The following is a 14,691-nucleotide window of genomic DNA, read 5'->3' on the forward strand; positions in this document are numbered from 1 at the left end:
ACCACTGAATTTTTAAATTGCGAATTGTATGGTATGTGAATTATAGCTCAACAAAGCTGTTAAAAAACTAAGGTAGGAAGACTGGAAGTGAATGAGCTCTGCTTCTTTTTAAAACTTACTCCTGTTAGGTTCTGTGACCTAACAATATCTACAGTTGGCAATTTCCTTCTCTTAACTGTGGAACATGAGGCTGTCGCTACGACAGAAGAGGAGAGGAGGGTTATTCACAAACAGGAACACAGCTAACTCAACCTGAAGAAGTTGGAGAGAATGTCTGCAGGCTTGAAGGAAAAAAATTACCCAGGAGCAGAGATAGATTAGCAGGGACTTCCAAAAAAAGTTGTAACTGGTCAAATGCATTTTTAGAAAAAACAACTAAAAACCTTCAATACAAAGGGCTTGCAAAAAGGTCTTTAGAGTCATGACCGCTAATTGAGCATCAAACAGTTTTTCTCATTCTGAGAAAGTTCTACAGTGTGTAATCACTATATAACCTCGTCTGATTTTTTGACAGGAGAATTCGGAAGGTCAAATGTGCATTTCGCCTTGCTTCTCATCATTCTGTATTTAGTCATGTTCTGGAACATTAAAACAGACGATAACTGCAAAGATGTTTAAGGGTAGAATAGACTGTACCATAAAAATGATATTAAAAAGGACAGTGTTCAGTCTTGAAGGAAATCCTGTCACATGCTACAGTGTGGGTGAACCTTGAGGACATCGTGATTGGTGAAATAAACCAGTCACAAAAAGATAAATACTCTATGATTCCACTTATATGAGGAACCTAGAGTACTCAAACTCACAGACAAAGTGGAATGGTGGTTGCCGGAGGGGGGAAGGGGAATGGAGAGTTGTTTAATGGATACAGTTTCAGTTTTGCAACATTAACACATTATGGAGGTCTACCGTACCCCAGTGTGAATATACATAACACTATTGAGCTCTTAAATATGGTTAATATGGTAAATTTTAGGTTATATGTTTTTTACCACAATTAAAAAAATTTTAAGACTGTGTTGAGTTAGAAGTCTTAATAAAAATTTCATTTTTATTCTGCTATTAAGGAATGACTGACAAGGAAAGAATTTTCAAATTTGATAAAGGAACTTGCTAGCCATGTTTATCTTCACTTCTTACTCCTGCTGGAGTAATGAAAACAGATCACTTGGTTTAATTTTGTGATTATTTTTACTTCCTGGTTCCTGCCTGATTATGCAATGCTTTTGGTTACAAATAGAAAAAAAGGAAAGTTTATGTGCTACTCTTTTATTTTTATGGCATTTCATTAAAGAGGACTGGACTGAGAAATATTTCTATTTATATCAAGTTTTTATAAAAACTTATTTCTAAATAAATTGGAATTTTAGGCCTGGGCCATTAGTTATCTTCCCTAAGGGCTATGAGCTGATGCTATTTTATATTTCCAAGTTTATTCTTATTTTAACTGGTTTTACAACACACTAGCTTCCTCTTTCAACAAACTTAAAAGGTCATACACTCTATCTCGAGTAAATCACAAAATGTTCATAGAATTTTTAAAATTTCTTTACATTAACTCTGAAATGTAATCATTGCTTGGACCGGCCTCTGACAATTTGATACAAGAGAAGCCATAAAGGACAGGCGTTCATTTACAATCACGTATAATAGGTCAACTCTGAGAATAGCTACCAACTATTCTAAACCTGTACGGTGTGCCTTCCTGAGTTATCTTCTCTGCTTTTAAACAATCATCATACGGATGCAATTCTAAGCGTGCTAAATGTTCTATAACTTTACCCAAAGCCTGATGGGAGTTCTAGTATTAGATTTACATTAAATACCCTTAAATACTGAGAATGAGGCAGTGGTGAAGATGGCAAAGTATCCAGGTCCTACTGGCAATTATTTCTAATTATAGAGCTGCATTGTATTTACTTGGTTCTCCGTCTGGTTAACCAAGATGACGATACCTGGGCAGTTGCTACAGTAGGGCCTCCTTGAGCAGGGCCTGAATGGCAACTGTATCTAGCTCTGTAAAAATAAAGAGGAGACAGTCAGCTTGGAGGGGACTGCCAGTCTCAGCCACCACCTTCAAACATTACCTTATTTCATCCTTTCGATAATTCTTTGAAGCTGTCAGAGAAAGAAACTGAGGTCCAAAGCAATTAATGATTTATTCAAGGTCACAGTCTTTCACTTCTATTCATTCATTCTTCACTGATCAAAGTTGCCTGTGTACTTAACTAGGCACAGGGAATATAACTGTGAACAGAAACCCATCCCTTATTCCATGCTCTTCCAGTCCAAAGAAGAATCAGGTAAGGAAACATATGATTACCATACAGGACTTGTATCTCTGAATGGCTGACCTTGTATGCTAATCATTTCACTGTTCCCCAGGTGTCCAGCACTCTTTCTGCATGTTCCTATCCTGGCTCACTGATCTCATCTCATCTTGTTTTATGTGTGTGAGTGAGAAAAATGATTATATATGTGGACCCATATATAAACATGCATTATAAAATGTGTGTTTGTTTTTTAAAGTACAGGATTCCTTTATCTTCCATGCCATTAAAGGATCGTAGAGCTCCGTCTCCTTTACTAAGAGACCTGTTGGCTCCCAGGAAATCTCATCCAGTTTGAGCCCTGGTAGTGACAGTACAGTGTCAAGGAAGGAATGCTAATGAGTTTTCCACTAGCTGATCCCAAAACCTTGGCACAGGGGAGCTCAGTCCACTGAATATTTATATAGCACCTTGATTAAAAGAGCTCAAAGCAATACTCTAAGTAGCTGAATTATAACCTCCTTTTGTAAATTGTGTATTTTAAATATGAAAATAAGCTCCTCTACCAACCCTCATTATTTGCTTAAAAAAAAAAAAACACCACAAGATAAATTTCACAGAAAGAAGACTAGAAGTAAAATTGTAAATGGTGATAATCTCTGGGTGGTGGGTTATAGATGATTTTAATTATTCAAAATTTCTACAGTTAACATTATGGACTTTTCAGTTAGAAAAAAATATCACATTATCACTTAAAATAAGCCACAAAAAACTAACCTCACTCATATTTTTTTTCACTCATAATTTTAAAAATACAAATTAAAATAATTCTTGAGACCTATCATAATGACAAAGATGTTATAAAGCTAGTACATCTAGCTTTATACACCTATAAAGGTGTATAAGCTTTATATACACCTATAAAGTTGTACTAGCTTTATAAGGGAACAACAAACTATGCTCTGTCATACACAACTGACGGGATTACAAATTATCACCAGCTTTTTGGAGAGTAATTTGGCAGTACCTATCTAGGAAAATTTTAAATGCACATACCTCTGAATACAATAATGCTACTTCTAAGGTGTTTTGTTTTGCTTTTTTTCTTTCTGACAGATATACTTGCATAAGAGTGCAAAGACTGTCAGGTGCAAAAAGCAAGTTGCAGAACAGTGAATATAACTCCCTTCGTGTACAATGAAAACTTCTGGAAGAATATTCCAAAAGTTAACTTTGGAAATGCCTCAGAGAAGTGAGAAGAGTGGGGTTGCTGAGGGCTTTTTATTTTTTTAAAACTAATACTGATTGATATTATTTGACTTCTTCTTTTTTTTTTTTTTTTAAAGATTTTATTTATTTATTCGACAGAGATAGAGACAGACAGCGAGAGAGGGAACACAAGCAGGGGGAGTGGAATAGGAAGAAGCAGGCTCATAGCGGAGGAGCCTGATGTGGGGCTCGATCCCAGAACGCCGGGATCACGCCCTGAGCCGAAGGCAGACGCTTAACCGCTGTGCCACCCAGGCGCCCCGATATTATTTGACTTCTGTTGCATTGAACTATATTTTTATTTTTAGCGGTTTTATTGGGGGCATAATTCACATACCACACAGTTGACGAATTTAAAGTGGTTTTAGTGTATTCACACATTCAGTGTTTCTTAATACATTCACAGAGCTGTACCATCATCACAGAGATGTATAATCATCAGTGTACACAGATGATTAATTATAATGTTGTTCACTTGGAATTCATACAATGTCATATACCAAATTTGCCTCAATAAAAAAAAATTGGAAGATGATCCAAAAGTGAACTTATTAGTGGCAAGAGAATGTGTGAGATACAATCAGAGAAAGTTTAAGTAGTAATGGAATGATACACATAAGAAGAAAAAAATATGAGAACAAAAAAAGTTGGAGAGGGTCAGGGACAGAAAAAAAGAAAGATGCTAAAATGAGTTTGAACCAGGAACATATTAGATCTGCCTTTGTTAAATAAACATATCTGGATTTTGTAACAAAAAGATCAAGGTAAGATATCTGGGCATGATAAGGAAATAAAGAAACTCTTGATTTGATGGTACTGCAAATATTTGGATAAACCAGATTCTATATAAATCTGCTGACGGCTGAATATGAATTCCATCTATGGAAGACACAGATAAAAAGAGTTTAGAGAAATATATTCACTTTGTAGTTGCTAGAAATCTCTCCTGTGTTAGGAAGGCTGACAGCGAGATACTAATTCCCAAGCAATGAACACTTAACTGAACATCAGTAATGCTCTGATTTGGTGAAGAGTATCGGAGACTATAAGGAGAGCTGGGTAGAGAGAAAAGGGCCCCTGAAACATCCTGACAAACTTAATCAGCACAAACCATGCAGGAATATTCTTTTTGGCTCAAAGTTTTGTATATGTTTTTAGAGGGAGGATGAGAAAACATACATTTGAAAGTAATGTTTTATAAAAACATTCCACAAAACTCACATTTAATCTCTGTTATTACTTAAAATAAAACTACCTTTTCTTTGAGACTTTTCCCTCATTAAAATCTTCTTTGAGCACTGCAGATCTTGGGAATGTTTTGTAGGTATCATCTTATTTTCCTTTTTCATATCTCTAAAAAGCATGGTTCAAAAGTTGTGCGGTTGGAGGAGTTTCTGACAACAGTAAGAGCAAGCTTTACTGCTTATCCTATAAAATCTATTAGTTTGGGTACTATTAACTGTTATTTACTTAATTAGGGCTATGCAGAGACGACAGCAATTACTCTAGCTCAACATCAATAAAATAATGGAAATGTACACAAGATAGGCACGCCCATGGAAAATCTGTTTTTATAAAGGAGTAAATGTCAGATTAAAAATAAAAGTCACCAGGTTTTGAATTAGGAAACTGCAAAGCAAGGCTGGGGCAATAATTTGTAACAATTAAAAATTTAAGATCAGACTGTTATCTGATGGGATGGATCATCTTTAAAAGTATCTTAAGTGGTGATAGTTTTAAGAATCTGTTGACTATTCAAAATCACTTACCTTGTAGCTAACAGTTGATGTCATTGATTTGATTCTAAATCAAGCAACAAGGAATCCTTGAGAATAAGCTATCCTTTCAAGTATTATAATATGGTGTTTTCTGTGTCTGCATGTGCACGTGCATGTGTGTGCGTGCGCGTGTCTAACACATTTTACTGGGAATTAATGTACTGCGTATGCTGGAGATTGTTGCTGACAATGTAATCAGCTCTAATGGGCTATAACATCTTAGTAAACCATAGGAAAATAGAAAATGTTACTATCTCTGGTAATATGCTGTGCAGGACAATGATCAGACTCCAATTCTTAATTACTTACTTGCTTAAAAGTAAAATTGCTTTATCAAACAGGTTACCTAAGTCTTGTCCTGTGACTGTGACAACAAATTAAAAATGGAACTGTTTAAACCTCCAAAATATGCATAATGGTAACTGAAAGAACGTCACTTTAATGACAGTTAAAACCATCCATCTCCGTGGGCTAAATGTAGATACAACTGGAAGCTAACCTTGGCTTTCAGGCTTGAGGTTAGACTAGCAGGACTTGTATTGTCATCTGGACAGGTGGCAATAACCTTAGCCGGGGATGTCAGAGCCTCCCCAGTCTTCTTTTAGATCTTACATCAAGCTACAATGAACCTTGGCTTCGGAACACATTTTGAATGCCAGAAAGCAAAGGCGAAGGGTTAACCGCTCCTTATTTTTTATTTCTCAGATGCTAAAATATTTTAAAAAGCAAGGACAGCTCAATTTAGATTACAAAAAGGCGCTCTGATGAAAAGCAAATGTGTTCCTAAATGTATTTTGAAATAGATGGTTAGAAAGCTAACATAGAGTTTGTGGTCTAAATATATCATTCTTTTAGAGGCAGAACATATTGCTGGGGGGAAAAATCCTCCATCATAGGACTTATGGCATATAGTAACTAAAATGTTTTTCCATCCTTTTAATTTTCAATGTTGGGAAATATTATTCAGTAGACCCAGAGAGAAGTCCTAAATTGGAAAAGCAGCTGCATCCAAGGTCATCTCTCTTGTTTCCAAATATATCTTGAAACAAATGCAAGAAGGGCACTTTGCTGAGTGTTATCTGGACATATATAGTTTCAATCAAATTCTTCAAGAAGTGTCAGAATAAAAGTTGAACATTTGTTTGACACTGCCAGGTCACTAGCAAGTGGGTCTCTTCAAGCGTGGAGGCTCTCCTTGGCGACTTGGCAATTAACTACAACAAAAAGGAGTTCTTTTTCCTACTCTCAAGAAAAAGAAATCAAGCATAAACACCAGCTCTGAATTTTTTCTCACATTTTTTAATATATAGAAAATCATATAAACTTATAAAAATGTCTCTCAACAGAAGTATAACTCTTAAATACGCTGTTTCTAAGCTCAATTCCTTGGAATTATCAAATCTTTTTCATGCATCTGAAAATGTTACATAGAATGAAAAAGTGGTGGTGATAGAGATGACACAGAGTTGTAACCTGAATCAAATAATAAAAAGCTGAATCTTTTGAGTTAGTGTTAAAAAAAAAAAATCCCCCTAAATGCAAAGCAATAAATAACTGGCTTATTGCCTCTCCTCTGTCATGAAAAAAACAAACTTAGTCCATGATAACAGTCTCCTGTGGCAGTGATCATCTGTCATTCTCTACAATGTAGTGAGTCTCTGATTTCATAAAGTGTCCAAGGAGAAGCAGGGATATTAACAACTCCCGATTATCACACACCAAATGGACATGACTTGCAATTGCACTACCTCAAAACCTTCAGCAATTTGGTTTCCATCTCCAAATTATTCCCAATTCCCTCCAGTCTTGCCTGGTTAGTCCTTGAGGGCATTCCTTTCTCAGGGCTCCCTCTTCCCCGTGGAGCTCTTGCTTCCTCCCTGAGCCACATTCTGCCCTTGTGTCCAGAAGGGTTTTAACTTGTACCTGCATCTCCAGCCTGCCCAAATTGCTTCAGCCCAAAGTGTTTTTTCCTTTTGCCCTTAGATCTGTTAACTCTTGATCCCATTCCAAAAAGCTGCATTGAAACTTTTAGAGATCCTAAACCCTGAGAAGAGTATAAGGAAGTCTAATAGTTCTGATTTTTCTTTTTTTCTTTTCTCTTTTTTTAAGATTTTATTTATTTATTTGAAAGAGAAAGTGAGAGAGCACAAGCAGGGGGAGGGGCAGAGGGAGAGAGAGAAGCAGGCTCCCCACTGAGCAGGGAGCCCCACGCAGGGCTCCATTCCAGGACCCTGCGATCATGATCTGAGCTGAAGACAGATGCTTAACAGACTGAGTCACCCAGGCACCCCTAGTTATGATTTTTCTAATGAAAACTTCTTTGATCTCTGAAATATCAAACACTTTCAGAAAATTCAGAGTTTATCAGTTTGCCTACTGGATAATCCAGTGCTGAAAACTGCTTCAATTATTGGTTACATTTCTCATCTTGGTAACTAAGATTTCAAGTTCCCTGAAAGGGGAGGCCATGGCTTTTCCTGCTTGATGTGCTTGATATGGAGCTGGATGCAGGAAAGGACCAATGAGCACCTGCTGGTTTCATCCCTGAGGCCCTCTCATGCTCTCCCATTCACCTGTCCAAATCCTCATCTTTCCAGGCCCCGATCATTCCTCCCTCTTGGACAAGACCTCCTGGACTCCACTTTGAGCCTTTTGTCTTCTCTAGATCTCTGTCGTGATTGAACTTTGATAGTACCACCATGGAATTTCGCACTTGATTATTAGGTTTTAATATGTTTACTACTGTTTAATTTATTGTTAGTCCTGTTAATGATGGGGCCATGTCTTATACACTTACTGTACCTTTTCACAGAGTTTAGCTGAGTGCCTAGCACATCAAATTACAGAGCACAAGGGTTTGGCACATGATAGGAGCTCCTTCTTCTCTCTCATGTATTTGGGTAATTTCGTGTTCTCAAATGCCTTAATGTCTTCCTCCTTTCCCATGGCTATCAAAATCTGAACTCCTTGTTACAAACCCAGCTTGAGTCCTACCTCTTTCATTAGCCTTTCCTCAGTCCCCCATGTCAGAATTAATTGCTTCTTCCTCTGAGCTCCTAGTTCTTTTTATACATAAAAGAACTTCAATTTTTGCTACATATTAGAGTATTCTAGATTGTGAGCTCTTTGAAAGCCAAAACCAGGTCGTATTCACTTTATATTTTAGCACTTAGCACAATGTCAGGCACACAGAAGATACTCAATAAATATTTGCAAATAAATAAATGAATGAATTTACAATTTCATTCTCTAATTAATTAAGTAATATCTTGCTAACTTCTTTGGTTTAGCCTTGGCATTTTCATAAAGGAAGGCAAGAAACATCTATAAAACGATTCAATGGATTCTGGATTTGACCAAATTAAATAAACTTGGTGGTTTTACTTAATATTGTACTGTATTTCAATTCTTAAGTTCCATTGCAGCATTGTTCATAAAAAACTGGAATCTATATGTCCAGCAACAGAAGACATATATGATTTTAACACTTTTACAGAGAAAGATTTAAATTATAACCCATAAAGCTTCCATTTGTTCTGTGTCCAAAACTATTACTTCTTTCTTTTATGCATTTACTTGACATTCATTTTTAGCATAATTCCCACATCTGGACAGTAGAGTTTATTTTTACTCATTTACTAAAGTTTTTTTTCCCCCTTAGGTATATAGTAAGTGAACACGTTTTAAAAAAAGAACTGTAATTTCGCACATATTATAGTTCATTAACTGGACATCAGCCTGTCTGCATATATACAACCAGTATATACATGGGTCACACTGTAGTTCATACAGCACAGGACTGAAGAGCACAGTCTTTGGGCCCTGGCTCTGCCCACAGCTATCAGCTGTGTAATACCGTGGAAGCCTATCTGTGCCTGTTTCCTCATCTATTAAGTGGGGATAACAGTATTTACCTCCTGGGGTTATTGTGAGAGTTACATCAGTTCAGACACACGAAGCACTTAGGACAGTATCTGGTCCATACTAAGTACTCAATCATGATTATGATTACAAAGCTTCAGGGAGTAAAATTGGTTCACTCTCGCTCTGCCTAACTGGTGTTTCTAAAAAAACGTCCTCCCTCTATAAGTTTGCTTCATTTTTAGAACCCAGAAAGTAATCAGGCGGTGCTCTTTAACAATGAAACAGGCTCCCTCGTGAGGAGTGAGCCGCATTGCGGTTACTCCACTGAGGCTGGAAAGTGATTCGCTATGAGCAGCACGGTGCTGATTTCTGCACTGTTGAGAGGGTGAAAGAGAGCTCTCAAAGGTCCCAATTTAATAAATGATTACCCAAATCATTCCAAGGTTCCTTTCAAGCTCCAAAATGCTATGGCTATTTACCAGGTTACCGCGTGCAGGGCAATGCAGCAGCCCTGCCAGGACCCTGCTGTGACACTCTGAACTGAGGTGGAAACAATACTTTTCCTGAAAAACAGAAATCTTTAATTTCCTCGTGTGTTCTGTCTGAATAGTGAATTTCCATAGCAGTAAACCAAGTTTGGTGACTCAAGTCTCTCGGCAATTCTAGAGAGGAAATTGTGAAATTATGTTTGCCGAGAAAGTACTTCCAATTTGCCAAAAGAGGGAGCATGGGAGCAGAAAGCATATGTTTGTCCAAGTCTTCTAGAAAATACTTGATTGGATACTGTGTTTTAGTTTTTGATTTCTTTTGCAAGGATGGGATGGGACTGAATGACAGTTACAGCCAACTTTCTCTTTTTTTATTGTCTTGAGAGAGCCAAAGATTGAAAATATACAGATAACTTCGAAAGACCTCTCTCTATCGTTTCTGGACAAAATGCTCACCTCATGCCTAGCTGCCATCTACTAAACAGCTCTAATTAAACTGTTCTCATTAAAAGGAAAGGGAGGAGGAGCCAAGCCAGTAGCTCCTTCTGGGTAGAGAAACAATTACATATTTAATAAAAGTACAACTTTTTAAAAAAAATCTCCTGGCTGCCACAGATTGTTTAAAAAAGAAGGATTCGTTGTATACACAATCTAGATCTTACTTTCACTACAACAATGGATAAGTTATTGAAATAACGGGGTTTAATGGAAGTTAATCATCAGGCTGCTTACTTACCCACTCCCTAGGGCTAAACACTCCTTCACGCCAAGCAAGAGGAATGATGTAAGCGCCTAGAACCATTTGTAGAAACAAGCCTTTGATTCATGCTCATTAGTCACTAATGTAGGGTAAATGCCTGTGTATGACAAGGAGGTTTCTCTAAGACACACATCTCCATAGGAAGTCATTTTTCAATACAAACTGGATTTTGCCTTTGTAAAGGCAGCTTTGGCAAGTTATCCATTTGTGCATATTTTCAAACTGGATTCAGAAGAATTCAGCAAATTTATACATTTTTAGTTGAGCAACAAATTCAGTCTCTTCTTTTTACTCCAATTACCAAAAGGTGCTCTGGATCATGTTAGCCTAAAAAGTTAAGAAATAATCATATTTGGAAAATGCACAGAGCTTAAAAGTTTCCAGAAAATTTATATATGTTATATAAACTAATAAGGCAGAATGATACATTTGGATTTGATAGTTTAATAAAATGGCTTCTTTTACTATTGCTGCCTACTGAACTAAAGCAAAATGACAGAAAGTATTAATCTAAAGAAGAAAGTTAAGTGTTCTATAATTTCCTAAGATCTGGTTTGATTTCCACAAGCCTTTGACAATGTCCTAAGACCCTTCTGGTATTCCCTGGACCAGAAAAATACATGATCTTGGATTTAGATGTTAATAGACTTATAACAGAAAAGACATTATCCTATTACAAGATTGCTCTTAAAGGACAACCTTTAAAGTTGGATTATTTCCTGAACTAATATAGAAAACAAGATAAGTAGTGGCCTTTTGAAATTTACAGTTAATACAGTCAGTCCCATGCAACAGTTGGCAACACCGAATCCTAGGAGGAGCAAATCCATGAACGCAAAAGCAGATTTCACAGGCTACATTTTTCTTCTTTATTTGGGCCATCATGTGGAAGATAGATTATTTTCCAAAATGATTAAGTACTCTCATCAATTAGCCAGCTAGAGTATCAATCCTGAAGGAAAAATGTAATAAGCTCTTCTCTAAGTGCCAGCTGTCTAAAACTGTCAGAGTTAGTCAAAGCTTTTTAATGTTCCAATCAAATCACAAAATGAGTGGAAAGTCACTTTATAAAACCCATTAAGATGCATTACTAAATGTCCAATGTTACATAAAAACTATAAATAACTTTGTACTTTAGGGTGGCTTTTTTTTTCAATTTGCTTTTCTTGAAGTAATAATGATGTTCTGCTTCAGTTAATAAAGTAATTTTGGAGCTGCCTAGTGTTTAATCCACATATTCCTTCTGTGTGGAATAAAGATGGCAAGCAATAATCAAATCAGAATTATAAGCATTCCTTGGAGTATCTGTCCTTAACAAATTTTAAAATTAAGAGAAGAGCATCAAGGATAGTAAGGGCTAAAAAAAATTAATCACCAAGTTTTATAATCTTACAAGCTGACTTTCCTTAGGGGGATAAAAAGCTGTTTCATTTCTGTGAGGGACATCTAGTCTTTTCCAAAAATTTGCAAAGGAATTCATACTCTGGTTAAAGGAACATCACTTGCCACTGGCTTAAAAATAACAAGCCAGTAGCCAACAGTGAACAAATACATCTACTTCAATGTTCAAAAACTGATTTATTGAATTAAGAAAGGTTTGTTTCCATACTGAAACACAGCCTTTCCTCGTTTAGTATCTGGTATATCTCGTTGTTGATCTAAAGGCACAAATGAGAATTCTGGTGGCTGATACTTGCCCAAATAAGAGGCTAAAGTAAGCTAAGGCCCAGATTGAAACCACATAACAATAATATTAAAATGCTTCTTTTTTTTTCTTGAAATTTATTAAAAGAAGTTTCTTTCCATACTTTCTTGGTAAGTTCTTCCTTGCACTGATGGATCCCATCTTTTCTTGCGATAGCAGTTACCAATAGTCTCCCTATTGGTAAGTTTATCTGATTGCCAAGAAGAAGCTTTCAAACAAAAGTAAGAGAAGAACACACTTGGAAACAAAGAGATCCAAAGCCATAATCAAGTTTGCATGTTTTGCACAGGGTAGAAACAACTTTCTTCATTGAAATGTTCTTTGCCTCTCACTGCCATCCCCAGGCTACCTACAGAGAACTAACCCAGGATGGACATGCTGATAATTTGAAATCTGAGTTTTCAAATCTAAAGGGAAGACATTTTATTTTTTTAAAAGATTTATTTATTTATTTTAGAGAGAGAGAGAAAGCGAGAGCAGGGCAGAGGGGCAGAGGGAGAGGAAGTCTCAAGAAGACTCTGCACTGAGCGTGGAGCCTGATGTGGGGCTCAGGACCCTGAGGTCGTGACCTGAGCCGAAACCAAGAATCAGACACTTAACACACTGCACCAACTAGGCACCCCTAAAAGAAGACATTTTAAAAAGTATAATGAAACTGAAGTGAAGTAAAGGGTAGCATATGAATTTAGTATCTTTCTTCAAGGAAAAATCAAAGAAATCTTCAAGTACCCTATCCAAATGAAGCAGAAATTAGAAGCACTTTGGACCCTTGAATTTCACTTGGAATCCTACAGTAGCTTTTTAGCACATGATAATTTCTATATTCTGTGACTACTTATTATATTTAAAATAAAAGTACCCAAGACCTAAATACTATATTAGATTTCGGGTAAAAATAAGTAATAATCTGTAAATTTAATACAATTCTATAACACAAATAGTTAAAAAATAATAATTTGGCACAGCTATATAATTCAAAAGTAAATAGTCATCATATGTGCACCAAGTTTTATTCGCCTTTAAATAATACAGACAGAACAAATATGTTATTCAAAATAGCAAATTTTCTTGAATTTTACAGAAGAAAGAGAAACTGAAGTGAAACTGTAGGAATTGCTGAACTTCAGATAAATGTTTCTTCAAAACAAGAGATATTAGTTCCTAAAAGATTCCTCTAGAGTTAAAAAAAGATTAAGAACATTAAGCCACTGGGTTATTACATTTTTAAAAAAACTACATGCTTCTTAATGGACACATGTTTACATTTACAGAGAGTAAACTTAGTCTCCTGTCTCATAAAACTCCTAAGACACCACTGCTCTCTAAACTAAGCCAAACAATAAAAGCCGTTTGTCATATTAAAAAACTTTAAAACCTAAATCTACCTGAACATCATCTTCCAAGGAAACTTACTAGGGAATGGCTAACCTGAAAGCAAAATGTACAAATCACTTTCCAGAAAAGAAATGCATTACGGGATTGTGCTTACATCTAGAAGTATCAGCTGAAAACTCCGAATGATGGCACGGGGATTCAGAGCACCAACCGGTCCTCCCCGCCCTCCCGAATTACCTGACCCATGGGAGTTTGGCTTTGTTGTTTCAGAAAGCACTGTTTCTTACATTCCATCAACTGCTCAAAATCACGCCACATTTTCGCTTGTTTCATATTTGGACCATGACTTTCTCGTACAGCTTTTTGTTTTTCTCGGAGTTTCTACCATAAAAAAAAAAAAATCAAGAATGACTGAGTTTCAGTTTCAGGGATTTACTTCTATTACTATCAACAGAAGAACATGGTCTGCTTTTTGTACATCTGATGAATAACAGTTAACTAAACCAGGTTCTTCTGAGATGTATGAAAACTAAGATGATAAAAGTTAATTAAATTGATGACAGATGTAGGAAGCTTGAAGTTAAAAAGAATAGAAAAATATAAAAGAAAGGGAGTGAAAAAATAAAGGGAATCAGGAAAATGAAACAGTACCATGATGTAGAAAAAAGTGCAGATTTTGGAAGTCAGAAGACTTTGGTTTCAAACTTGGCTTTGTCACAAGCTATAAGAAAGACAATTTTTGTGGACCTCACTTCTCTCAACTGTCAGTTAAGGCTGATAAAAGGGGATAATTATAAAATTATCTGCCTTATAAGATTATTTTTTTTAAGATTTTATTTATTTATTCGAGAGAGAGCGTGGGTGAGAGTGAGAGAGAGCATGAGCAGGGGGGTAGGGCAGAGGGAGAAGCAGACTCCCTGCTGAGCAAGGAGCCTGACTTGAGGCTCAAACCCAGGACCCCTGAGCTGAAGGCAGACACTCAACCAACTGAGCCCCCCAGGCACTCCATAAGATTATTTTTTCACATGACAAAGTAGATCTAGAAATACTTGAGAAACTATCATATGTTATATATTATTATTTTATTATTATTATTATTATTAAATATTCTATTCTTTCCTGAATCTGTGTGTGTTCTATGTGTGCCCAAATAAATCAAATTGTATGCATATATTCCTCAGGAAGAAGGTTTTGTGATTTTTTAAAAAGTACACTATTAAAT

The 14,691-nt window shown here is 36.3% G+C and overlaps 1 protein-coding gene across 7 annotated transcripts in view; it reads right to left on the minus strand.

The window, feature by feature from the left end:
- Positions 1-14,691, minus strand: part of IFT81 (intraflagellar transport 81) — a 205,843-nt gene that overhangs the window by 12,103 nt on the left and 179,049 nt on the right. For 3 of the 7 annotated variants that reach the window (XM_057305815.1, XM_057305816.1, XM_057305817.1), the window contains one exon: positions 13,129-13,850. In XM_057305815.1, coding sequence (XP_057161798.1) covers positions 13,668-13,850 — 183 coding nt within the window. In that variant the 3' untranslated portion in view covers positions 13,129-13,667. Of the gene's footprint in view, positions 1-3,548; positions 10,757-13,128; positions 13,851-14,691 lie in introns of those variants that run through there. The other 4 variants (XM_057305812.1, XM_057305813.1, XM_057305818.1 and 1 more) reach the window with 3 other exon arrangements.

Source organism: Ursus arctos, unplaced genomic scaffold (assembly GCF_023065955.2).
Source record: "Ursus arctos isolate Adak ecotype North America unplaced genomic scaffold, UrsArc2.0 scaffold_34, whole genome shotgun sequence".
Taxonomy (NCBI): domain Eukaryota; kingdom Metazoa; phylum Chordata; class Mammalia; order Carnivora; family Ursidae; genus Ursus; species Ursus arctos.